Source organism: Microcaecilia unicolor, chromosome 1 (genome assembly GCF_901765095.1).
Source record: "Microcaecilia unicolor chromosome 1, aMicUni1.1, whole genome shotgun sequence".
NCBI lineage: Eukaryota > Metazoa > Chordata > Amphibia > Gymnophiona > Siphonopidae > Microcaecilia > Microcaecilia unicolor.
The window spans coordinates 141595534-141622617 of record NC_044031.1 but is presented as its reverse complement, the minus strand read 5'-3'; the positions used below and the strand labels follow the sequence as shown (position 1 = coordinate 141622617).

Genomic DNA, 27084 nt, shown 5'->3' with positions numbered 1-27084 from the left:
CCAGGATAACTCAATGTTTTTATTATATTAGTTTCCTTTTATTTTTGGATAGAGAATATTTTTATTATAAATTTTTATACTTTTTTTGTTTCAGAAAGAGACCCTTAACCATTTCGGTTGGCTTGGCCAAAGAGATGGTAAATCAAATACACCATAGACCCATTACAACACAGCACAATATAATGCAGGATTGGTTACAATGCAGTCAGAGCTTCGACCCCAGATTTTTCATGTGTTTCAGGTGCAAGCTAATTAGTTCTGAATTAATTCTTCAAATTGACGCAAGGCAGTACTGGCTAACATGGAAATTCATTAAAAAAAAAAAAAAAGAAAGAAAAGTATGGTCAGTACAAGAAAAGCTACAAGTTTTAAATCTTTTAAAATCAGGAAAAATGCAAGCGGAGGTGTGCAGACACAAGGGCATCAGTGAGTCCACTACACGGGAGTGGATCAATGACAAAGCAAACTTACGGCAAGCCACAAGTGATTTTGACGTTGACGAGAGTCTCCAACGAAAACGGCTAAAGCAGGCAAGCGATAGCCCCCTGGATAAAGCCATAAGTACATAAGTATTGCCACACTGGAACAGACCAAAGGTCCATCAAGTCCAGCATCCTGTTTCCAACAGGGGCCAATCCAGGACACAAATACCTGGCAAGATCCCAAAAAAAGTACAAAACATTTTATGCTGCTTATCCCAGAAATAAGCAGTGGATTTTCCCAAAGTCCATTTTAATAATGGTTTATGGACTTTTCCTTTAGGAAGCCGTCCAGACTTTTTTTTTTAAACCCCACTAAGCTAACCGCCTTTACCACATTCTCTGGTAACGTAAGTACATAAGTAATGCCACACTGGGAAAAGACCAAGGGTCCATCGAGCCCAGCATCCTGTCCACGACAGCGGCCAAGCTTCCCAAACGTACAAACATTCTATACATGTTATTCCTGGAATTGTGGATTTTTCCCAAGTCCATTTAGTAGTTGTTTATGGACTTGTCCTTTAGGAAACCGTCTAACCCCTTTTTAAACTCTGTCAAGCTAACCATATTCAGCATATTCTCCGGCAGCGAATTCCAGAGTTTAATTGTGCGTTAGGTGAAGTAATATTTTCTCCGATTTGTTTTAAATTTACTACACTGTAGTTTCATCGCATGCCCCCTAGTCCTAGTATTTTTGGAAAGCGTGAACAGACGCTTCACATCCACCTGTTTCACTCCACTCATTATTTTATATACCTCTATCATGTCTCCCCTCATGCGTCTCTTCTCCAAGCTGAAAAGCCCTAGCCACCTTAGTCTTTCTTCATAGGGAAGTCGTCCCATCCCCGTTATCATTTTAGTCGCCCTTCGCTGCACCTTTTCCAATTCTGCTATATCTTTCTTGAGATGCGACGACCAGAATTGAACACAATACTCGTTGCGGTTGCACCTCTTTGCTTTTATTGACTGGAGTTCTTTTTTTTTTTGTTACATTTGTACCCCGCGCTTTCCCACTCATGGCAGGCTCAATGCGGCTTACATATTATATACAGGTACTTATTTGTACCTGGGTGTCACGTCTGTGGCCGTGACCACCCTCAGACTTACCTTATTTCTGGGGGTCAGCTTCTAAGCTGGCTTCTGCCTATCCTTTCTGGAGTAGTTTTCCTTCTGTGTTCTGGCTGCTTCCAGCATGGCTCTAATTACTCCACTCTACTGCACCTGGGGGTGCTGAGTTAGCTCTACCTCTGTCTCCAGCCTGGCTCTGTTTGCTCCTCTGTGCTGCTCCTAGGTATTCTAAGGCTCTTTATGTTCTGTGTGCGCTCTGCCTGCTCCTTGGTTTGTGCTCCTCTCACCAGCTGGTGGCCAGGGCCAGTGGCTGCCACAGTTTGTCTTGTTGTTCCTACCTGTTCCAGACTTTAGCCCAGTCCGGTCCGGTTCTTCCGGCTGCCGGACTTGTCTCTCTTGTTTGTGCCTGGACAGCCTCCATAGTTGCTTACTGATGGCTGCAGCTGCTCCTCAGGTGTTGAAGGGCTTTATTAATCACTTAAAGACTGCAGCCTTTGCATTGTCTAAGGTCCCTGGTATGTTAGAGTGCTCTGTGCACTGCTACCTTGTCCAGTTCAGTGTGAGTTTCTGGCTTGTTACTAGTTCGCTTGGGCATAGCTTTGCTTGTTAGCTTGTGTACAGCTTTACTAGTTTTTTGTTTAGCTTTCTGGTTTTCCCGTGTGTGTTTGCCTTTGCTTCTGGAGCCTCAGCCCTAGTCCTGTCCGCTGCCTGACCCAACTACTGCCTGTACCCAGATATTCTCTGCTTGCTGCTTGACCTGACCATTGCCTGAATCTGACTACTCTCTGCCTGATGCCTGACCCGACTACTGCCTTTACCCAGATATTCTCTGCTTGATGCCTGCTGCTTGACCCGACTACTGCCTGAACCCGGATATTCACTGCCTGTGGCCAGACCTGACTATTGCCGGAACCCGGACATTCCCTGCCTGTCTGCCTTGCTTTCGCCTAAGTGCACTTCTGTATCCTGATTCCTGTTGTTCCTGCTTGCTAGTTCCAGTTCTGGTTTTCCTGTAAGCCCTGCCGGCTGCCCGAACCTGAGGGCTCAACCCTCGGGGAACGGAGGCTAAGCGTAGGTGAAGCCTAGGTCCAGTGTGTTCAGGTCCCGTGTGTTCCAATCCAATGGGCTCCACTCCAATGTGTACCCGTCCAGTGTGCATCCGTCTGGTGCGTTCCAGTCCTGTGTATTCCAGTGCAGAACTCCAGTCCGGGGTTCCAGCCTTGCCTCATCTCTGCTTTGAAGGTGACCTTGCCTGCCACTGCCGCTCCACGGTAGTGGTCCAAGGGCTCACTAACCCAGAGCTTCTAGGGAAGAAGCCTGACACTGGGGCAATGGAGGGTTAAGTGACTTGCCCAGAGTCACAAGCAGCTGCTCTGTTATGAAGACTGTAAATGCTCTGTTATGAAGAGTGGTATATCAAATTCAATTATCCAATAAATCATAACCTATCCAAGCCAGTAGTCTTGAGCCAGGGGCCAGAAGACAGTTTTCCAGATTCCACTGGAAATCTGTAATCATGCATCTCAAGGCTGGCTAACAGATGCCACTGCTGGAAGGAAGGCAGGAAATATTAACACTGCCTCCATAATATTACCAGCCCTGCTGGCCCCAAAACCAGAAACTGTGTTCTAAAAACTGATACCAAAGCTGCTACTTGTAGTCTGACCATCAAATCAGTAGCTGGCTTTATCTTATTTTGAGAACAGAACTGATCTGATCTGTGTGATTCAAAATCAAATGAAAATGAAAGCTAAATTGAAAGCAAATAGTAACTTACTTCTTTTAGCTGATCTGCACTGCCCCAAGATGCAGAACGCTGATGTGTACTTCTCTTTTCTGTACCTTCCTCTGCCCAGCAACTTGGAGTCTACCGTAAAAGAAAGAATAGATTTTGTTGCGGTGCCCCAGTAACTAGATTTTTATAATTATTATTTTATTACACATTAAATAATCATAAGGACAACATACACAATTTCTTAAGTCCTGTGAATTTTGCTACTGTTGTACAGTTTTATGTTACACCATTGTTTGATCATTGCAATACATTATTTCTTGGACTTTCAAAACAATTGTTGCTTTGCTCAAAATGCAACTGCATGCCTGATTACCAGGACTTCGCATTTTGAACATAACACCCCAATTTAGCAGACTACATTGGCGTCCCATGTTATGAAGAATTTGTTTTAAAATGTTAGTGTTGCTTTACAAAATATTACATGATGGTCCACCATGCCTTGCTAATTCTTAAAAAATTTATCACTTGGTCAGATCTTTATGCTCAGATGAGAAAGCCCTTTTGGATGTTCCCTCTTTTCGATATGCTTTGTCTCAACAATTACACTCAGCGCAGTCCTTACTTTCCTTTCAGAAACAGTTAAAAGCACATCTTTTTTACAATTTTTAAAATACAACAATTTTTTATTGATGATACAACAGAAAATACAACTGACGAGCTCAGTTTACACCAAGTTAGACCCAACTCAACTTAATGAGCACCATATAGTGGGCTCGCCATCAACAGTTTTAATATTTTTCTCCCCTCCACCCTACCCCACCCACTGTGCCATTCCCAACACTTTTTTTTTTTTTTTACTAAGGATCCAACCAATTAAACAATTCAATAATTTTCATATGCCTAGACCCTTTCCCACCCTCCCCTCCTTCCTTCCCATCCCCCCTCCCTCCCTTCTATTATCTCACCCACCCTCCCAAGTCCTGCATGTATAAACCAATCCTTAGGGCTCTATTCTCTCTGGGATTCCCCATGGTAATCTATTCAGGACTTGGCTACATGCTCTAGGAGATACTTTGTTTAAATATTGCTGCCATATGGCCAAAAATCTCAACTGCCTTTTTGGCGAAAGTCTTGCCCCCCCCCCCCCCCCGGATTCCCATAAGTTGGTGAAGCTTATTCCTCCAATACCAGTAGGAGGGAGGCATGTCCGATAGCCAGTGGTTAAGAATATATATTTTTCCCTACTATACAAGACTTGCTTAGGAAAATGCGTTCCCCTTGTGTGCCTGCTCCTCACTGCCCAATAATATTAAACAGCATCCTTTCAAATGTGAGATCTATTGGGAATCCTAATACCCCACTAAGAAATTTGGCAAGATTCATCCAAAATGATTTTATATATCTACACTGCCAAATGCCATGCATAAATGTTGCAACCATCTGTTTACAATTTTGACATTTGTCAGTATCTACAACCCCTGCATGAAATGCCCTTCTTTGGGAGAAGTAGGCTCTGTGCACTGCTCTGAACTGACACTCCTGGAGTTCCGCACTATGTATGACCCGCGACACCCCTACCAGTGACATTATTATTTATTTATTATTTATTACATTTGTACCCTGCGCTTTCCCACATACAGCAGGTTCAATGCGGCTTTCATAGTAAATAGAATTATAAAGTATTATATGGAGGATATAACAACCTGATATAAACATAATAGTAGTAAGGTTTAAGAAAATATGAACATGTAAAGGTATATAAGGCAAGATAGTCAGATTATTATAATACAAACACCTGTACATTCCTGATTGTCCTTTCTCCAGTTCTTTACGAAACCAGGAAATCAACACTTGTCCAGCCGCATCTCCCTCTAAGAATTCCCTCAATTTCTTCCCAAAGTCCAGCGATAAGCCGTCTCTCGGGAACCAATTTTTTTAAATATTTAGATGGGATTTTGCAGCTGTTTGTTTTTATATTTCAACAATTTTTTATTAATGACAACATCAGTAATATACATGCACCATAAGTCATCCAGAATTCTCTGGTACATTGATTCTCTACAATAGAACTCCTCAGGTACATTCCATCCTTAAATTTTTAACATTTTGTTTCTCCCCCCTATTCCATTAGTTGTACCCTATCAACAGTTCCAATGGCGACCATACAATTTTTATATCTTCACTATTAACTTTACAAAAATCAAACTGAAACTGTCTCCAACGGAGTCATATATAGGAAACCATCATGCATCATAATTAGAAGTAGCCCCAGTCTTTCGCCTCAGTGTTATATGTCTATCATTGAATTTGGAGCTATCCCGAACATGTAAATCCCCACACCTTTGTGGCCCACCTTAGTCAAATCCCCATTATATCCCTTGGACATGTGTTTTTATGCTGTCATTTGCCATTGAATATACTTAACCCCCTCCCTTCCTACTTCCCTCCCCAACCCTCTATCTTATCCTATCTTACCTATCTTGGGAATCAGCTGTATGGTCTTATGTGTGTATGGTTGTAAGCCGCAGGATATTCCTTCTTATCGTGTGTAATATCCCAGCAGATTCACATCGTATTAAGAATATGGCTTCTACCTCTCTGAGTTAGAGTCCCCAAGAGTGGGCCCCAAATACTAAGGAAGCGCTTTTTACGTTTGCAGGATCCTCTTGCTTCCCGCGCTTCCCAGGCCATCAATTGATGTGCCAGGTTACGCCAATGCCAATATTCTGGTGGACTCTCTGACACCCAGACCTGCAATATGCATTTCCTAGCTACTAAACTCAGTTTACGGCACAGAAATATCTTATCTGCTGACAAGCCCCCGAATGACCCCAAACAGTCTAAAATTAACTGACATGGGGTGCCTGTTATCCGTTTTGATAATATATAAGACAAAAATTCCACTACTCCTTGCCAAAATCTCTGTGTCTTTACACATTCCCAAAAGGCATGGTAAAATGTGTTTTCATGCTGTCCACATTTCAAACACACTGGTGAGTGAATCCCTCCTGACCGGAACAATTGTGTTTGTGTAAAATATGCCCTATGGAGTGTCCTAAAAGCACATTCCCTATACCGGGCACCTGTAATTAATTTAGGAATCCCCTTAATTTGTCTGTCAATATCCCAATTGGTTAAATCTAATCCTACATCTGCTTCCCACCGCTGCCGAAGCTGCGCCAGCCCTTCTCTCGGAATCAAGACCCACAATTTTCTGTGAATTCCCGAAATAGATGGAGTCTCAGGCGAAATCTCATCGAAAAAAGCCTGTACTTTTTCTCCCAGCTTGGCCTCTAGATTCTCCTTACCCAAGGACTGAACATAATGTCGGATCTGATTATATGCAAATACATCCCCCCATCTCTGTTCAGCATGTGATATTAATTGGTCTAAGGGTTTGATTTTCCCTGAGGCATCTAGTATATTATTTAGGTTACAATATCCTCTGGTTTCCCATTGCTGAAAAACCGAATTTTCAAGTCCCGGTAAGAATTCTGGGTTCCCTTTAATCGTGATTAATTCCGATATCTTCGGGTCTCCCCCTAAACTTCTCCCTAGAAATTGCCATGCGTCCCAGAGGGGCGTTAATAAAATACTATGTCCAAAGGCTTTTGGTATCATCTGTTTTCTGGTATGTAATAATGCGATTAAATCAAAAGGCTGAAAAAAGGCCTCCTCCAACTCACGTGGCACATGTATACTAGACCCAAAGATCCAATCTCTCAATGCTCTCAGCAGACAGGCTGCAGCTGTTTGTTTTTATGCTCTTTTACTACAGTTCTTATGAATATTGTGTTTGTTTTGTAGTGTCTATTTTATGTAACATTTATTTATTTTTGGTACATTTATACCCCACATTTTCCCACAGGAGCAAGCATATTCTTGGATTAGCTAGCTAGAAAGATTAATCTATCTAATCTGTCTGATCAAAGCTGTACCAAAGCATTGCATCAGAGATTTAATACCATGACAACTAAACTTGGTCAAACGTCAGTCACCCCACACAAATTCTATATATAGTATTACCCTCAGACATAAGTTTTACTGCAAAAGAAATGAAAAAACTGTTCTGTTATTTGAAAGGTTGTCTTTTTAGTGTTTTTGAATATTTGTTACATGGATAAGTCCAAAATGTAAATATCCATGATACATTTAAAGAGTATTCTTTTTAAAATCATATATTGTAGGCTCACAAGCTACCAAAAAAATAATTCAACAGGTATTACACAAAAACATGGAAAATGCGTCATGTACCACTTTCAATTTCTGTGTACTTTCACACACTGGTGCAGGCAAGGCTATCAAACCAAAAGTTGAGGGTAAAAAGGAAAAAGTACTCAGACAAATGGATATCTTCAGAGACTACTAGTTATTTTGTAGTCCTAGGCATTTATTTTGACCCAGCTGATACTTATGAACAAGACTCTCCCTGAAGCATCTTTACATGGCCCATGGAACCGAGTCCTCATCCAAAAATCAAACTCAGGTTCTTCACATGGGAGTGCTCAGCACCAGGGCAGCACTAAACAGGTTTTTTGAGGGGGGGGGGGGGTTAGGTAGCCAGGTTATTTTTTTTTTAGGTAGCAAAACGATCAGATAAAGAAAAAAAAGTCAGTCAAAGGAAGCTATCTACAGAGACAACCTAAACATCTCTTTACAGTGAACCTATCGTTACAACGCTAATACTTACAAAGCTAATATCAGTACGTTTTAGTTTCCAAACCTGCTGCTAGAATTTAAAATATTTACTGCTTCTCAATGTTTCATTGACAGCAGTGAGCACAGATATATTTGGCAGAAAATGAGGCATATACAGAAAGATTAAAAGAGGCTTCTATTCACTACTGTCAAGCTAACCTGGGGTATGTGTGGAAAACAAAATTATGTCCAGCTGTCTAAATAGTAAGCAGGCGTTAATGTATTTGCACAGTCTGAATGGTTCTCATTTTTAAGAAAGCAATGAGAAATCTCTGGTACAAAGATTTCCAAATACTTGCAATTTGACTAATGTGTTCAATCTTAACGTCCCTAAATAAACTTGTACCTAACATTAAAATTTACCACCAAATATACTCATGGAAACTATACTGTTAGATCTAATTAGAGATCACAATCTTGAAGCTTCCTATTTAACTTTTTTTTCCCTTTGTGCCAAGTAACAACTGAGGGTGACTCAAGGCAATCTGCAACTTGAAGAAAGGAATCCCTCTCCCTGTAAAGGAATTAAAAGGAATATACTCAGGAGAGGGAATGGGACATCATTTTAATGTCATCTTTTTATTTTTTTAAACCAGCAGTTTTCTTCTGCTTCTTTTTATCCAGCTCAAACAGAACCAGGCTGGGATCTTGGGCCAACAGCCTTCATTTGAACGAAGGATTTTCTCCTATATCTTCCTTCTCCACAAACATTTTCATTGGGTCACTGCAACAACCATCTGGATCAAATGACATTTTGATTTCATTTAGTACTGCACCCTCTGGAACCTGACAGCACCCTCTGATCAGCCAGGCAATAGCCAAGATGCAGCATTTAAAGCATCCCCAGCCAACCAAGGAAATGAACCGTAAGAGCAGATTACTTGTATGAGCAACTAGGCCAGCCCTTACTACATTTCTTTTTCAAGAGATAGTACCTCCTCCTTTACGAGGCAAGAAAAGAATGGGCAAAAGACTGCAAACACAAGGAAATTAGTCAAATCACACTTACATTTTCTAGTCCTGCCATCTTTATAGCTCATTCTGTGCTGACCTGTGGAAAGTGGGAATTAGCTCTCAAAAGCCAGTTTAAAATGTATTAAATACAATAAAAGTGGTAAAAGCATGTTGGGAGATGTGTGTTTATCTGGTATGTCTATGCTTCAACAAGGTCTCTTCCCTAAGGAATATGGCAACATCCTACTCAACCCAATACCAAAAGATCCCAAGAAAAAAATCAAACCCACTGGTGGTGAAACTGATGGAAAGCATGGTAACCAAACAACTTACCGATTATATAAACAAATTCACAATATTACATGAATCACAATAAGGATTTCGCCCCCTGCATAGCACTGAAACAGTACTAATTACCCTCCTAGCCAAATTCAAGCAGGAAATAGCAACAGGCAAAAGCATACTTCTCCAATTCGACATGTCCAGTGCGTTTGACGTGGTAAACCATAAAATACTACTAAGTCTCCTAGATTACTTCAGGATTGGCGGACACATACTTAGTTGGATCAAGGGTTTCCTAACCACTAAAATATATCAAGTGAAATCAAGCTCAAACATATCACCATTGTGGAAAGCCGAATGCAGAGTACCTCAAGGATCACCACTATCACCGATCCTTTTCAACCTAATGATGACCCCCACTAGCCAAATCCTTATCCAACCAAGGCCTTAACCCTTTCATCTATGCAGACGATGTCACAATATACATTCCTTACAAACGTGATCTGACAGAAATCACCAGCGAAATCAAGTTCAGCTTAAATATCATGGACTCATGGGCAAACGCATTTCAACTATTTATTTATTTATTGCATTTGTATCCCACATTTTCCCACCTTTTTGTGGGTTCAGTGTGGCTTACAATATGAGTTAAATATTGGAAATACAATTTGTTACAGATTGATTATGGATTACATTTTGCATAATTATGCGAAACAATTGGAGTGTCCTTGGGAGTGTAACAATGGAGCACAAACATTGAAACATTGGGAGGAAACAATGGGAGCTTAGAGGGCGATAAGAAGGCATAAAGACATATGATATACACCTTTCTGTGATTGAAGTTATGAATGATGTGATATTACGGGAATGAGAGTTCCGAGGTGAATGTGTGATGCATTCGTGAATAGTAGGTGTGGACTTTATGTGTTTTGGTTCTTTCCGTAAATCTTTTCGAAAAGATGGGTCTTCCGTGATCTGCGGAAGGAAGCTTGCTCGTTGATTGTTCTTAAGTTGCGTGGCAGTGTATTCCAATACTGCGTGCTCATGTGAGAAAAGGTTGATGCATGTAGCATTTTGTATTTCACGCCTTTGCAATTGGGGAAGTGGAGGTTTAAGAAGGTTCGGGATGATCTTTTGGCGTTTCTGGGTGGTAGGTCTATTAACTCAGACATGTAGGCTGGGGCTTCGCCATGAATGATTTTGTGGACTAATGTGCATACTTTGAAAGTGATGCGTTCCTTTAGTGGAAGCCAGTGTAGTTTCTCTCGTAATGGTTTTGCACTCTCATATTTTGGTTTTCCAAAGATGAGTCTGGCTGCCGTATTCTGGGCTGTTTGAAGTTTTCTCAGTGTTTGTTCTTTGCAACCTGCGTATAGTGAGTTGCAGTAATCCAGATGGCTGAGCACGAGGGATTGTACTAGGCTGCGAAAGACGGATCTTGGGAAGTATGGTCTTATCCTTTTAAGTTTCCACATGCTGTAGAACATCTTTTTAGTTGTGTTGTTAGCATGAGTATCGAGCGTTAGGTGGCGGTCGATAGTGACTCCAAGGATCTTTAGCGTTTCTGAGGTTTGAAGGTTCAGGTTTGGTGTGTTTATGGTTGTGAATTCTTTTGTGTTGTATTGGGAGGTGAGTATTAGGCATTGAGTTTTTTCTGCGTTTAATTTCAGACAGAATGCATCTGCCCATGTGTTCATGATGTGTAGACTTTGATTGATTTCGTTGAGGATTTCGTTAATGTCTTGTTTGAAGGGGATGTATATTGTCACATCATCAGCGTATATATATGGGTTGAGGTTATGGTTTGATAGGAGTTTTGCCAGCGGGATCATCATTAGGTTGAAGATGGTTGGTGAGAGAGGTGATCCCTGTGGAACTCCACATTCAGGTGTCCATGCTTTAGACGTGGTCGAATTTGATGTGACTTGATACGAACGTTGGGTTAGGAACCCTTCGAACCAATTCAGGACATTTCCTCCAATGCCAAAGTATTCGAGTACGTGTAGTAGGATTCGGTGGTCAACCATATCAAAGGCACTTGACATGTCAAATTGTCGGAGGAGTATATTGTTGCCAGTTGCAATTATTTGCTTAAATCTAGTCATAAGGGTGACTAATACTGTCTCTGTGCTATGATTCGACCGGAATCCTGATTGGGCGTCATGCAGTATTGAGTGTTTGTTTAGATAGTTTGTAAGTTGTTTGGTTACCATTCCTTCAGTTATTTTGGTTATTAGTGGTATGGATGCTACTGGCCTGTAGTTGGTTATTTCACTCGTGCATTTCTTTGTATCTTTAGGGATTGGGGTGAGTAGGATTTTTCCTTTTTCTTTTGGGAAGAGTCCATTCTGTAGCATGAAGTTCACATGGCTCGTTAGGTCTATTATGAATTGTTGAGGAGCATATTTCATGAGGTAGTTTGGGCACGTGTCTAGTTTGCAGTGGGATTTGGCATATTTTTGAGAGTTTCAGAGATGAGGTCTTCTGATAGTGTTTCAAATTCGTGCCATGTTCTGTCTGCAGGGTATGTTCCTTCTTCTGGGTCAAGACAATCTAAGAGTGTGGCGTACTCTATAGGGCTTGCGGGTATTTTGAGTCGTTGTTGTATAATTTTCTCCTCGAAGTATTTCGCAAGGTTGTCCACATCTGGTACATCTTTGCCGTTGTTTGTAGCTGGTGTGGTGTCTAACAGTTTATTCACAAGGTTGAAGAGTTTATGTGTGTCTTTGTAGTTTGGTCCTATTATTGTTTTGTAATGTAGTCTTTTGGTCTGTTTTATGGTGTATTTGTATTTTCTCCGAAGTAGTTTCCATGCGTTTAGTGTTTGTTCGTCTTTCTTTTTGTTCCATTCTCGTTCTAGTTTCCTGACTTGTGTTTTAAGTTTTTTCAGCTCTTCGGTGAACCATGGATTTGTTTTTTTCCTGTGTGATGTTCAACACAGAAAAAATACACTGTCTCATCCTCTCATCACAATAAAATACGAACAAACCCATAAACATAAACACCCCAGATTATACTCTCCCTATCTCAGACAGCCTGAAAATTCTCGGTGTTACAATCGACCATAATCTCACACTAGAGAACCAAGTGAAATCTACAACAAAGAAAATGTTCCACTCAATGTGGGAACTCAAATGCGTGAAACCATTCTTCCCGAGGGAAACATTTTGCAACTTGATACAATCAATGGTACTAAGCCATGTAGACTACTGCAACGGAATTTATGCGGGATGCAAAGAACAATAAAGAAACTTCAGACTGCTCAAAACATGGCAGCCAGGCTTATATTTGGAAAAACGCGATTTGAAAGCACCAAACCCCTCCCAGAAAAACTAAACTGGCTCCCAATCAAAGAACGTATTGCTTTCAAAATCTGCACCCCGGTTCATAAAATTATCTACGGTGAAGCCCCGGGATACATGATAGACCTCATAAACCTACCAACCAGAAACACATCAGGATCAACACGAACATACCTAAATCTCCATTACCCGAGCTGCAAAGGACTCAAATACAAATCAACCTATGCATCCAGCTTTTCCTACATAAGCACACAACTATGGAACGCATACCCAAAAGCCGTGAAAACAACTTATGATCACCTAAACTTCCGGAAATCATTAAAAACTAACCTGTTCAAAAAGGCATACCCTACCGACCCAACTTAAATGCCTGTACCCTGCAACATAACGAAACCAAAGCTCGTAATGGACTTATAACTCCTCTTCCTCTCTACGATTCCCTAATATGTCTGTGCACACGAACCTTACTCTACCACAACATTACTGTATTTGTTCATACCGGAATTGACGAACGCCTTTGTGGTACTATGTAAGCCACATTGAGCCTGCAAATAGGTGGGAAAAGGTAAAATTATGTCTTACCTGATAATTTTCTTTCCTTTAACGCAGCAGATGAATCCAGGAACTAGTGGGTTAAGTTCGCCTACCAGCAGGTGGAGATAGAGATAAACTAAAGGCAGTGATGTCAGATGGCCAGCTCCTTCCTCAGTTAGTATGTCATTCGTAAGCATTTGCCAAGGCCAAAAATATGAAACCAATAACAACCAGAAACCATCCTCACTATGAAAAACAGAGAGCCAAATAAGAACTTCGAAATAACTGCAACTTGATCCAGAAATCAGAATCCTTTCCGTGTTCCCATATCTGTCTGAACTCTGCAAAAAAGAACCCAGAAGGAAAAAATAGCCACATTGCGCGGAAAATGAAAAAAACGTTGGCTGAACTAGGGAGGGATCCTGGATTCATCTGCTGCATTAAAGGAAAGAAAATTATCAGGTAAGACATAATTTTACCTTCCTTGTCACTTCCAGCAGATGAATCCAGGAACTACTGGGATGTACCATAGCATTCCTTAAGTAGGGTGGGAAGCCAACTTTCCCACTCCCGCCCCAAAACTCGCATCCTCGCAAGCAGACACGTCTAGCCAGTAATGCTTTGCAAAAGTATGATGGGATGCCCAAATAGCCGCCCAACAAATCTCTTCCAGAGATAAGGCCGACACCTCCGCCCAAGAAGCCGCCTGTGCCCGAGTAGAATGCACCTTCAGGGCCACTGGAGACACCCGCCCTTGTAGCAGATACGCTGCTCCAATGGCTTCCCTAATCCAGTGAGCAATGGAAGCCTTAGAAACCGCATCACCTCTTTTTGATCCCGACAAGAGCACAAAGAGATGATCCGAGTGTCAAAACTCGTTAGAGATCTGCAAGTACCGAAACAAGGCTCCCCGCACGTCCAGGAAACGTAGCGAGGCAAACTCCCCCAGATAATCCTCTCTTCGAAAAGACGGAAGATAAACCACCTGATTGACATGGAAAGCCGAAACCACTTTAGATAGAAACGGCGGCACCGTCTGGATTGACACCCCTGCTTCATAAAACTGCAAAAAAGGATCTCTGGAAGACAAAGCCTGAATTTCAGAAATTCTTCAAACCGAAGCAATGGCCACCAAAAACACTGTCTTAAGTGTTAGATCCTTCTCAGAAACCTTATTCAACGGCTCAAACGGTGGGGCCTGGAGGGCTCGCAGTACCACATTCAAATGCCACGCCGGGCACGGCTGCCGCAGAGGAGGCTGAAGCCGAACAACCAGAAACCATCCTCACTATGAAAAACAGAGAGCCGACATACTCTGAACATGCGCTTCCGCTCATACTAGTAGACGAGACGCTTCCACTGCCAAGGGAAGACTGCGAGTGCCCCCCTGCCGACTGATGTAGACCACCGCCTCCCCCTGCAGAAGGTCCTGAAAACTCTGCAGCGCATTCATGACTGCTCGCAACTCCAGACGATTTATCGGCCAAGTCGCTTCGAGAGGGGTCCACGATCCCTGGGCTACTCGATGAAGACAATGGGCTCCCCAGTCCGCAAGGCTGGCATCTGTCATGACTACCACCCAATTGGGAGACGCCAGAGAAACACCCTTCTGCAAATTGGCTGACCGTTGCCAACACGCGAGACTGTCCCTGGCATGGCTCGACCAAGGAAGGAGTCGTTGATAATCCTGCGACGTCGGCGGCCATCTGCTCAAAAGGAAATTCTGAAGAGGCCGCATATGAGCCTTTGTGCATGGAATGACCTCCAAGGTCGCCGTCATGGAACCGAGGAGCTGAACATAGTCCCACACTCAGGGAGCGCGACAACTCAATAAGGTCCGTACCTGAGAAAGCAATTTGATCCTTCGCACCTCAGGGAGAAACACCTTCCCCAGCTTCGAATCGAATTGCACTCCAAGATACTCCAGACTCTGAATAGGAACCAGATGACTCTTGTCCATATTGACCACCCAACCTAAGGATTGCAACACCGCAATCACTCGGTCGGTGACCACTCGACTCTCCTCTGCTGTCGTCGCCCGAATCAGCCAGTCGTCGAGATATGGATGCACTCGAATCCCCTCCTTCCGCAGGAACGACACCACTACCACCATGACCTTGGAAAAAGTGTGTGGGGCAGTGGCCAGCCCGAAACTGGAAGTGCTGACCCAGCACCGCAAATCTGAGAAATCTCTGATAGGGCTGCCAAACAGGAATGTGCAGATAAATTTCCCTCAAATCGAGAGCCGTCAAAAACTCGCCTGGTTGAACAGCAGCAATAACTGCCCTTAAATGTCTCTATGCGGAAGTGACGAACTCGCAAAAACTGGTTTACTTTTCTGAGATTGAGAATAGGCCAAAAAGCCCCTCCCTTCTTTGGAACCACAAAAGATGGAGTACCGACCTGTGCGCCTTTCGAGAGGAGGAACAGGTACAATAGCCCCTTATCCTTAGCAGGTCTCACAAACACTGCAGAACCGCTGTCCTCTTGGCCCGCGATACACAGCGGGACTCCAGAAAAAAGTCTGTGACGGGAGAGAATTCTAGCTTGTAACCTTCTCGCACCATATCGAGGACACACTGGTCCGAAGTAATTCTGGCCCACTCTGGAAGAAACAGAGAGAGACAACCACCGATCTGCTCTCCTCCCGAGTGGACCTGCGCCCCATCATTGGGAGCCCCAAGAACGAGCCCCCTGACAAGAGGGGGGGGGTTCAGCCGGTCGCTTCTCGTTGCAAAAGGAAGAACGCTGCCCAAAACGAGGACGCTGAAAGGCTGTGTTGGACCGCCCCGGGCGATACCGTTACGTCTCTCTGAAACGTGACCTCGAGGCTCCCTGCCTGGAAGTAGACTTGGGTCTATCCTCCAGAAGACGCTGAGATTTGGAATCCCCCAAATCTTTAACAATCTTTTCTAGGACTTCCCCAAAAAGCAATTTCCCTCGGAAAAGCAATTTAATGAGCCGTTGCTTAGAGACCATATTTGCGGCCCAATGACGGAGCCACAGAAGACGCCGAGAGGAAACGGTCAAGGCCATGAGTTCGGCCGAAACACGGAGCAAATCATACAAGGCATCCGCCAAGTACGCCAGCCCAATATCCATCAGCGACATCTGAGGAGTTCCCGGCATATCAGACTCCGAAATCGAATCCATGACAGAATGTAGCCAACTGAGACAAGCTCTAGCCGCATAAGAATAACAAACAGAAGCTTGGCGTGTCAAAGCGGCCACCTCAAAGGCACGTTTTAAAGAGGCCTCTAGCCGTCTGTCTTGCAAATCCTTAAGTGCCACACCACTTTCCACTGGAAGAGTAGTCTTCTTAGTGACCGCCGTCACCAGGGCAACCACCCTAGGTAGAGCGAACTGCTCTAAACGGTCCGCTGAAATCGGATACAGCCTGGCCATAGCCCTGGCTACTTTCAGCCCCCCATCCGGATCCGTCCACTCTTCAAATAGCTTCATGTACCAGAAAGGCCTTAGAAGGTCGTCTGGTACTAGCCATCTTAGGGTTAGGCGCCTGAGAAGCTGCAACCTCAGGGTCCCTCTATATTCAGGGCTTCCAGCACCTGAGAGATAAAGGAGGACAACGCCCCCTTATGGAAAATCCTCACGGCGGAAGAGTCCTCCGGTTGGTCAGTGAGGACACCGTCCTCCACGTCCTCTACCCCCGTCTGCTCCGAGACAGCCACCACGGAGGAAGCTGAAGGCAACCATATGCAGGACCCCTCCTCAGACCCCAAAGAAAGCCTAGGCTTTTTAAGGGAGGAGAAATCCTCTAGGGAAAAACCCAAAATCTCTTGGTTACCCCCACACCCCCCTGAGAGAATCAAAGGCCGAAGCTGTCGCAGCCGCGTGAGTGGGGGTGCAAGGCCCTTTTCAACAAAGTGTTCCGATCCAGCCCTTAAATTCAGCAATTTCCCCTCCATCCATATCCAGCACTTCTTCTCTCTCCCCTCCATCCATCCATCCCCAGCATTTCTCCTCTCTCCCTTCCCCTCCATGTGCATCTCCTTCCTTTGTCTTTCCTTCCCTCCATTCCTGTCCAACATTTCTCCTCTCTTCCCTGCCCTCCACTCCATCTATGTCCAGATTTCTCCTCTCTTCCCTGCCCTCCATCCATGTGCATCTCCTTCCAGTCTTCCCTCCCCTCCACCCATGTCCAGCCTCTCCCCTGCCCTCCCCTCCATCCATCCATGTCCAGCAACTTTCCTCCATCCATATCTAGCAAATCTCCTCTCCCCTGCCCCCTCCAGCCATCCAAATCCAGCAATTCTCCTCTCCCCTGCCCTCCCCTCATGTCCAGCGATTTCTCTTCTCTCCCCTGCCCTCCCCTCCCATCCATGCCTGATTCTCCTTTGCCTCCTATTGTCCTCCCCCCTTCCATCCATTGTGCAGTGACTTGCCCCAGCCTCACCTGCCCGCCCTCAGCTTCCCAACAGCCCTCCTCTCCGTTCCTGCCGTGGCCGCCCAGCGTTTAAACGTTTTTAAGTCGCAGCAACAGCTCACCTCCGCTCCAGCCTTTCCCTTCTCGCTTCTCGCTCAGTGTCCCGCCTTCCTCTGATGAGGTATTTCCTGTTTCCACGAGGGCGGGACACTGAGCGAGAAGAGAGAATGGAAAGGCTGGAACGGAGGTGAGCCATTGCTGCGACTTAAAAAGGTTTAAACGCCGGGCGGCCACGGTAGGCATGGAAAGGTCGGGGAGCTGAGGGCAGGCTCAGCGTGGGGTGGGCAGCGGCGGCGGCTTTTGTTTTGGCATCGGGGCTACATGTGGAGGAGGAGGCAGGCGAGGAAAAGTCACAGCTTGGCTCCCCAAGCCTCTTATACGGGGTGCCTATGCATATGTGAATCATTAGCCTATTCTTTTAGGAGACTTTAACTCGGTTTTAAATGCTCACTTGGATTGGTCTGTGTTTTGACCGGGCACAAGAGTGGGTGCAGATCATTTTTTCTTGCAATTTTGCTCTGCCCTAGATCTAGTGGATTCCTGGCGCCTACTCCGCCATAGAGAGAGAGATTACACACACACATCTCGTGTGCACAGTACACTCTCTCATTTAGACTATATACTGGTGTTCAGAGCAAATTTTTCTCAGGTATGTAGTGCCACTATTGGTGCAGAGGAGATTTCGTATCATGCCATGGTCTGGCTAGAGCTGGAAGCGGAGCCATATTTTCGTCAGAGTCCGGGGTGGTGTTTTCCAGCATATCTTTATGGGTCTCAGGATTTTCTAGCCTATTTACAGGGGTTGTAGAAGGCTTCCTATCCCATAACTAACAGCATATCAATGATCCCCTATTATTTTGGCCTACGGCAAAGGCGGTACTATGCAGGGACATCATCGCATATGTGAGTGCTGTAGTTAAAATGTAGAACAATACAGAATGTAAATTCTCTTTTTATCAGTGCTCGCAATTGATGGATTAACCAATGTATAGTGGTGCAGGAGCAGCAATTGCATGCTCTCAAACATTCCAATATAGCACCCTACTCCAGCTTTATTCAAGACTTTAACAGTCAATCGGGTGTCTTTGAAGGCATTGCCCCATGAACGTACCTCTTGTATACTGCTATTTTGTAAATACAGATTTTTTTTGGTTTGGTAATCGTACGGGCAAATTATTAGCAAAAGTAGTTAAGTTGGGGGTTTCTTCCTGCTATATATAATCAAACAGCACTGCAAAGATTACACCAAACCCTAGAACACCAATACACCTCCTATCAGAAAAGAAAAGAAAACAAATCTGGCTGCTACAGATCTATATGCAGAAATTATATATATATAGCCACCTCACAGCCATTTTCAAACAGGGAAAAAGTTGGGGTTTCCTGTTCAACAATACATGAGAAGGACATCCTTACACTGGAGATGTCCATCGTGAACAATCATTTTACAAACTGAAACACTTAAATTATAAACAAAGGGGGGGAAGGAAACAAGGCACAGGGACAAGTTCAAATCCCACTGTCCCACTGAGCTTTTTTGGGGTTGCCAGAGAAATGCCCGACACTACTACTACTACTTAGCATTTCTATAGCGCTGCCACACCAGATTCTATTGAATGAACCACCAGTGCATAACTGTTTGAAGACGGGCCGAACATGGCACCCAAACCTCGTAATCCTCCGAGAGCGGAGACCGGCTCAGAAGGTGCCACTGGAGGGGGCGCATGTGAGCTCTGGCCCACTTTACCACGTCCAAGGTGGAGGCCATGGAACCTAGAACTTGTACATAGTCCCAAGTCCGGGGCTTCGGAGTTTGAAACAGCGCTCGTAACTGAGCCTGTAACCGCTGTGCGCCAAAATAATGATTTTCATGGCCTCATGCACTTGAAAGGAACGAGGCGGGCATTTGGTGCCAGACATAATAGAGGGCACTGGACCTGTTCCCCCTGATTCAGGGGGGAAATGGCCAAAACCTCAAAAGCCCAAACAATCAGGGAGGGAAGCTCTTCCCCGTGAAAAAGGCGGGCAGCCGTCAGATCATCCCTCTCCTCAGAAAGCAGGGTGACCTCATCTGCCAAATCCAAAGATTCTGAGGGAGAGCCTGGAGACAAAACCAGGTCATCTGGCTCGGGATCCAAAATCTCCACCCGGGGACGTTTTGGCAGGAAAGACCGAGAGGCTGCAGCAACCAAAGTTTGCTGAGGAAGAGATGGGGCTGCCTGAAGAGAAGCTCCTGACCTCTTCAAAAGAAAGGCATTGTGCATTAATAAAACAAAATCCGGGGAAAAGTGAACTGCAAGGGATTCCCCTGCTCCCTGTACATCGCTTCCCTCCATCAGAACCTGTGCCACAGAAGCGCTGCGCCTCTTGTCTATCAATCGCCATGTGCAAAGCGGGTTGCGCCTGAGGAAAAAATGGCGCCCGCCAACACGTGCTGCACTAACTGCCCCGAGGAAACTGCCAAAACTATCCCCTGCGCTTCCGACTCACCGGACGCCTGAGGGGAATCCCTGTCGCGCTGAACACCTGCTGTGGGCTGATGGCGGCAGGATTCACACTCCCGCGATAATGCTCTCCGGCCCCCACACCAGGAGCAGCGCCTAGCCGCCTCAGAAGGCACTGACATTGTCCACAAATGCCTGCCCCAAAACTGACTTGGCAGAACATCTAGTTCCTTTGTATGATTAAACAAAAACAAGGTCTCTTACCTTTTTTTTTTAAGTGAGGAGAGAAAGGAAACACCCGATCAGGCCAACAGACCCGGGCGACGGAGGAAAGGTAGGCGGAGACCAGGAGGGACCTGGCACCACCAGGTGTACACCACAAGCTAAACAGCCACTCAACCCCTGTCTGTGCTAAACTAGGCCCAAAGGACACCAGTAGCCAGATCAAACCAGAGTTGCACAGAGATGTCCCTCCACCTGCTAGATAGAAAGAATACTGAGGTTCAGCTGGCGGCACAGGTCCACATATAGCAAACCTCGGAGGTTCTCTCTATCCCCACCTGCTGGTAAAGGGACAAAACCCACAAGTCTCTGGATTGATCTGTGGGACACCATGGAATAAGGAATTATACACAACAAAAAAAAGGAGAAATTAGATCTTACCTGCTAATTTGCTTTCCTTTAGTCCCTCCGGACCAGTCCAGTCTCCACCTGCTGGAAGGAGTGCACAACCCACCAGTCAGTTCCTGGACATGTCCGGAGGGACGCTAAGGAATTAAAGAATAAAACTACACACAAAATTTTCAAAATATCTGCGCACATACAGATATGTGAAAACCAGCCTAGAGAAATTTCTGCAGACAAAAACAAAAGACCACAGAGGTCACTATTCACCTAAGTAACTTACCGATTTCATTCATATCACAATTTTTATTTTATTTATTTATTTACCAAGGCTTGATAAAATGCCAAATGCCAGTAAACGGTTACAATGCAGTTTACAAAATTGTTGAGGTCTCACATGAAATCAAGCATAAAAGGCCAATGAGGTCAGTCAGCATGGCTGTTTACATTTAATTACTAAGCAGAAATATCTGTAAAATATTGGTTTCATTAGTGCTATTTTAAGTTTGCACAAACTATACAAAGACAGTAGAACTAGCTACACCATATTTCTGATACAAAGGTTTATCTATTTTACCTGTGTAGACTTATCTTTCATACATGAAGGATAATGTACATGTGGGTCACGCGGCCATTGTCCTGTTAGGTAAGGTCCCGTTATTGTGTCCAAAGAAGAGGTTCGCCTTATGGTACTTGAAATTCTAATCTGCTGAGACTTCGACCTGTCAACTGTAAAAACAAAACCAATGTTATTCTAAGTTTCTGTCATCAGGTGTAAGACATTAGCTTAATTCTTCATCATTTATTTTATGCCTTAGGAAAGTAAATCTTCACAAACAGCTATAAAAAGAAACTGTAAAAAGACCTTTACTGTTTTCTGTATATAGTTTTCTAATATAGGTTAACTATGGCTGTACAAACAGCTGCCTTTTCCAATTCATTAGAATAGAAGTTACACTTGGTTAACACAGTTGATATATACATTAACTAGCCGTTAAGCCCATTAAAACGGGCAAGTATTGGTATATTCTATTTTTATGTCTAACTCCCTCCCTCCCAGCTCCAAGGCCCCATTCCCTCCCCCTCCCCTCCCAGCTGCAGGGCCCCCAGCCCTCCCTCCTTCCCTGCCAGCTCCAAGGCCCTCTGTCCCTCCCAGCTCCAAGGCCCCCCTCCGACCCTCCCTCCCAGTTCAAAGGCCCCATTCCCTCCCAGCTCCAAGGGCCCCCCTCCGTTCCTCCCAGCCAGCTCCAAGGCCCCCCTCTGTCCATCCCTCCCAGCTCCAAGGCCCCCCTCCTTCTGACCTCCCATGTCCAGCATCCTCCAAGGCCCTCTGTCCCTCCCTCCCAGCTCCAAGGCCCAAGTTCCAAGGCCCCCTCCTCCCTCCCAGCTCCAAGGCCCCCCTCCGTCCCTCCCTCCCAGCTCCAAAGCCTCCCTCCCAGCCAGCTCCAAGGCTCCCCTCCGTCCATCCCTCCCAGCTCCAAAGTCCCCTCCTTCTGAGACCTCCCATGTCTAGCATTTCTCCTGCCCTCCCCTCTCCACCCGGGCCCTCTCCTCTCCATTAAACGTACAGCGCCTCACCTCTGAAACCGCAGCAGGCAGATCGCTTCCCGTCGGCCTTCCTTCCCTGCCTGTGTCCCACCCTCGTGGGCGGGACACAGGGAAGGAAGGCCGACGGGAGCTGATCTGCCTGCTGCGGTTTCGGCGCTGTAAGTTCAATAGAGAAGAGAGGGCCCGGCCCAGGTAGAGGGGGGGGGAGCGGTAGCGACCTCGGCGGTTCCCTCCCTCCCCTTCCGTGAGGTGCACTCCTCACAGTTTCCCTCTCTGATCCATCATCACGTCTTGACGCGGGGGCGGGACAGAGAGGGAAGTCTCTACTGCGCATTTGCAGGTGAGTCGGTCACTTGCCATTTATATGTTTCAAGTCATGAAATACCCGCTAAAGTAAATCACAGAACCTTACTATTAGAATTCAGAGAAACAAGCAGTAATAAAGGAAGAATGAGAAAACCCACACCCAATGAGTTCTCCCCACAGTCATCTGAGAGTTAATGCCTCTCTGCCAATTATGGACCAACTACATTACAGCTTTAAATATTAACATAAAAGTACAAGCACACAAATGATTTTGAGCACTAGATAAAAAGGAAAACAAACCATGTTTAACTCCATTTTTAACAGAGAACCTTTTATTATAAAGTCTAACAAGCACAATTCAAATTTAAGGCTTAACAACTGATTAATTCTACCTTTCAGGTAAGCAGTGCCTTAAGGGAATTGTTTTTGGAGGGGAGGGGGGAACTTAGCTAAAACATTGTCCATTATAATAATTGCAAATAAGAGCACACTGTAGGAAATGTATTGTAGGAGCTGCATGCTAAAACCTGAGTTCTCAAAGGATAAAATGTCTTGCCTTGACAAATTAGGTTTTTTTGTTTGTTTGGGTTTTTTGTGTTTTTATTTTTTGGGGAGGGGTTAACTGAAGGTGAAAACAAGTGGACAATGCTGAGATGTATGATAGAGTATGGGAAAATTAGGTTCTTACCTTGGTAATTTTCTTTCCTTTAGTCACAGCAGATGAATCCATTACGAATGGGTTGTGTCCACCTACCAGCAGGGGGAGATAGAGAACACTGAAAACCATAGTGCCTCTAGGACAGCTAGCTCCATCTGCCTCTCAGTATTTTGAAGCTTCCAAAGCTGTGTTAAACCGCAAAGTAGCATAACATGAACTTTCCTCACAGCAAACGAACGCCCCAGAACAGGAGCAATAACACAAAGGAGGGACAAACTCAACCTCCTGTAACAGAACAGTAAACAGAAATCCTGAAGACTGTTTTCCAACTTCTCCCAATGAGGGAACATGTCTGCAGGAAAAACTGAACACAAAACAGAGTCAATCAAGGGAGGGATCATGGATTCATCTGCTGTGACTAAAGGAAAGAAAATTACCAAGGTAAGAACCTAATTTTTCCTTCCTTGTCATCAGCAGCAGATGAATCCATTACGAATGGGATGTATCAAAGCAATCCCTAGATAGGGCAGGAACAAGCCACACCACGCGCAAGCACTTGTGCTCCAAAAAGCGCATCCCTCCTGGCAGCCACATCAAGCCTGTAATGACGGGCAAAAGAGAGCTTACAAGCCCAAGTAGCTGCACTACGTATCTCTTGAAGAGAGAGTGCTCCCGTCTCAGCCCAAGAGGAAGAAATCACTCTTGTGGAATGTGCCTTAAAGGCGTCAGGCGGAGGCCGGCCAGATAGCAGATATACAGAAAAAATAGCTTCCTTAAGCCAACGGGCTATAGTGGCTTTAGACGCTGGAGACCCTCTGGAAGGACCCGACAACAATACAAAAAGGTGATCAGAGGTCCTGAAAGCATTAGACATCTGCAAATACTGCAATAGAGCCCTGCGCACATCCAGAAGGTGCAACTGCCCAAAAGATTCCAGAAACTCCTCCCTAGTAAAGGAGGGCAGATAAATAGGCTGGTTTAGGTGAAATGCTGAAACCACCTTAGGCAGGAAGGAAGGCACTGTACGTACCGTGACTCTGAGAATTGCAGAAATGGGTCTCGACAGGACAGCGCCTGGAGCTCAGACACCCGTCTCGTCGAAGTAATGGCCACCAAAAAGACTGTCTTTAGAGTCACACCCTTCTCCGAAGCTCGCCTCAGCGGCTCGAAGGGCGAATACCGAAGAGCCTTTAATACTAGCCCCAGGTTCCAAGCCGGACAAGGAGCCCGCATGGGAGGACAGAGCCGAAGCACCCCTCTAAGAAACCGTGCAATGTCCGGGTGCGCAGCCAGGGAGAGGCCAGTGACTTTCCCCCGAAAACATGCCAAGGCTGCCACTTGAACACGCAGGGAATTATAGGCCAAGCCTTTTTCTATACCATCCTGCAAAACGTCAAGAATTGGCGAGACCGAAGCCCGCATGGGCGTGATCGCTTTAGAAACACACCAAGCCTCAAACTGGCGCCAGATCCGAGCATAGGCAATGGAAGTGGAACGCTTGCGGGCCTGCAAAAGAGTGGAGATGACCTTGTTAGAATAGCCCTTGTCCCTCAATTGCGCCCTCTCAATAGCCATGCAGTATGACCAAAGCGGCATGGATCCTCCATGGTCACCGGGCCCTTCGTCAACAGGTTCGGCACCAGAAGCAAGGGAAGGGGAGCCTCCACCAGCATCCGCCGGAGGTCCACATACCACGGCCGCCTGGGCCACTCCGGGGCAATGAAGATCACCACTCATTGATGCAGCCGAATTCGCAGGAGTCGCCGCCCTATTAAGGGCCAAGGAGGGAACACATACAGGAGGCCCAGGGGCAAGGGTTGAGCCAAGGCATCCAACCCCGCCGAGCGCAGATCTCTCCGTCTGCTGAAAAATGACGGGACTTTGGCATTCGTGCTTGAGGCCATAAGATCCGCTACGGGTGTTCCCCGTTTGGCACAGATCTGAAGGAACACTTCGTCTGCCAGTTCCCACTCCGCAGGGTCGATTTGATACCTGCTTAGAAAATCGGCTTGCACGTTGCTCTGACCTGCTGTGTGAGCTGCTGACAGAAGCTGCAGATGTAGCTCGGCCCAGTGGCATATCTCAGCGGCCTCTGCGGCCAGTGCTTGGCACTGAGTGCCGCCTTGTCGATTTATGTAGGCCACTGCTGTCGTGTTGTCCGACAGAACTCTGACAGCCAGTCCCTCCAGAGTCTTGTGAAAGGCTAGAAGAGCCTGGAATATCGCTCTCAGTTCCAAGTGATTGATGGACCACCCCGTTTCCTCGGGTGTCCACAGATCCTGGGAATAGCTTCCCTGGCAATGTGCTCCCCAGCCTAGAAGGCTCGCATCCGTTACCACCAGGCACCAATCGGGAAGCGCTAGCGGAATTCCTCGCCGCAGCATGCTGTCTGAGAGTCACCACTCCATACTGAGTCAGGCCGCAGGGAGCCACGTGAGTCTGCATTGATAATCCTGAGACACGGGAGACCATCGTTGAAGCAGGGCAATCTGCAGAGGTCTCATGTGCGCTCTCGCCCATGACACCACTTCCAAGGTGGCCGTCATCGACCCCAACAGCTGGACAAAGTCCCAAGCTCGCGGGGGAGGCATCCTCAGGAGCAGACGGACCTGATTCTGAAGCTTGCACCGCCTTTGGTCGGGAAGAAAGACAAGCCCCGAGGCCGTGTCGAACCAGCCCCCCCAAATATTCTAAAGATTAAGAGGGGGTCAGGTGACTTTTGGGTATATTGACGACCCAGCCCAGAGATTGCAGTACTGAGACCCCTCTGGCTGTTACATGACTACTCTCTTCTGCCGAGTCCGCTCTGATGAGCCAGTCGTCGAGGTACGGGTGATACCCGGATACCCTCTCACCTGTGAAAAGCAGCTACTACCACCATTACCTTGGAAAAGGTTTGGAGGCTGTGGCGAGGCCAAAAGACCCAAAACTGGAAATGTTTTCCCAACACCACAAACCGGAGGAACCGTTGGTGCGGGAGCCATATAGGAATGTGCAAGTAAGCTTCTTTTAGGTCCAGAGACGTGAGGAATTCTCCTGGGTGTACCGCCGCAATGAGGGAGCGCAGGGTTTCCATGTCAAAATGCCGCACTCTTAGTGACTCGTTGACTTTAAGTCGAGAATGGGCCGAAAAGACCCACCTTTTCGTGGCACCACAAAATAAATAGAGTAACGACCGCAGCCGTGTTTGGCGGGAGGCACGGGGATCACCGCTCCAAGGTGCAACAAGACTTGTAAGGTCTCCTCTACCGCCACCCGTTTGACGGCAGTGCCGCATCGGGACTCCACAAACACGTCTCACCTGGGCACCGAATTCCAGTCGGTAACCTTCTCTGATCAGGTCCAGTACCCACTGATCTGAGGTAATCTTGGTCCACTCCTCGAGAAAGAGGGAACGGCGTCCTCCTACAGCTGTAAAGGAGGAGTGGACCGGCGCCCCATCATTGTGGAGGATGGCCCTGAACTCCTGGCCTTGAGCCTGCCGCTGCAGAGCGTTTGTCCGAGCGAAAGGAGTTCCTCTGCTGAAAGCGGGCACGTTGAGTAAACCCAGCAGAGCGCCCCGGGCGATACCTGCGAACTTCACGGAAGCGAGGTCTGGAGGAGGAGGGAACCACTTGACCCTTGGAAGAAGGCCGCGGCCTATCCTCAGGTAACCACTGGGGTTTAGCATCCCCCAGATCTTTAAGAATCTTCTCCAACTCCTCTCCAAATAACAGAAGGCCCCAAAAGGCCAACTTCACCAGCCTTTCCTTAGAGGCCATGTCAGACGCCCAATGCCTTAGCCATAGAAGGCAGTGGGCGGGCACCGCCACAGACATCTGTTTAGCAGAAGCTCTGACCAGATCATAGAGGGCGTCAGCTAAAAATGACAAGGCCGACCGTGGTGCAACCTCAGCGAGGGACTCCGCACCATCCACGGGCTGTTCCACTGCCTGTTGTAACCAAGAGAGGCAGGCTCGAGCAGCATAAGAACTGCAAACAGACGCCCTTAGGGCTAGGCCCGAAATC

At 46.0% G+C, this 27084-nt stretch overlaps 1 protein-coding gene across 4 annotated transcripts in view; it reads right to left on the bottom strand.

The window, feature by feature from the left end:
- GLCCI1 (glucocorticoid induced 1) overlaps positions 1 to 27084 on the bottom strand; it is a 183147-nt gene that overhangs the window by 115304 nt on the left and 40759 nt on the right. For all 4 annotated transcript variants that reach the window (XM_030200993.1, XM_030200984.1, XM_030201012.1 and 1 more), the window contains exons 2-3: positions 21142 to 21293; positions 3325 to 3414 (exon numbers count right to left, since the gene is read on the bottom strand). In XM_030200993.1, coding sequence (XP_030056853.1) covers positions 3325 to 3414; positions 21142 to 21293 — 242 coding nt within the window. The remainder of the gene's footprint in view (positions 1 to 3324; positions 3415 to 21141; positions 21294 to 27084) is intronic.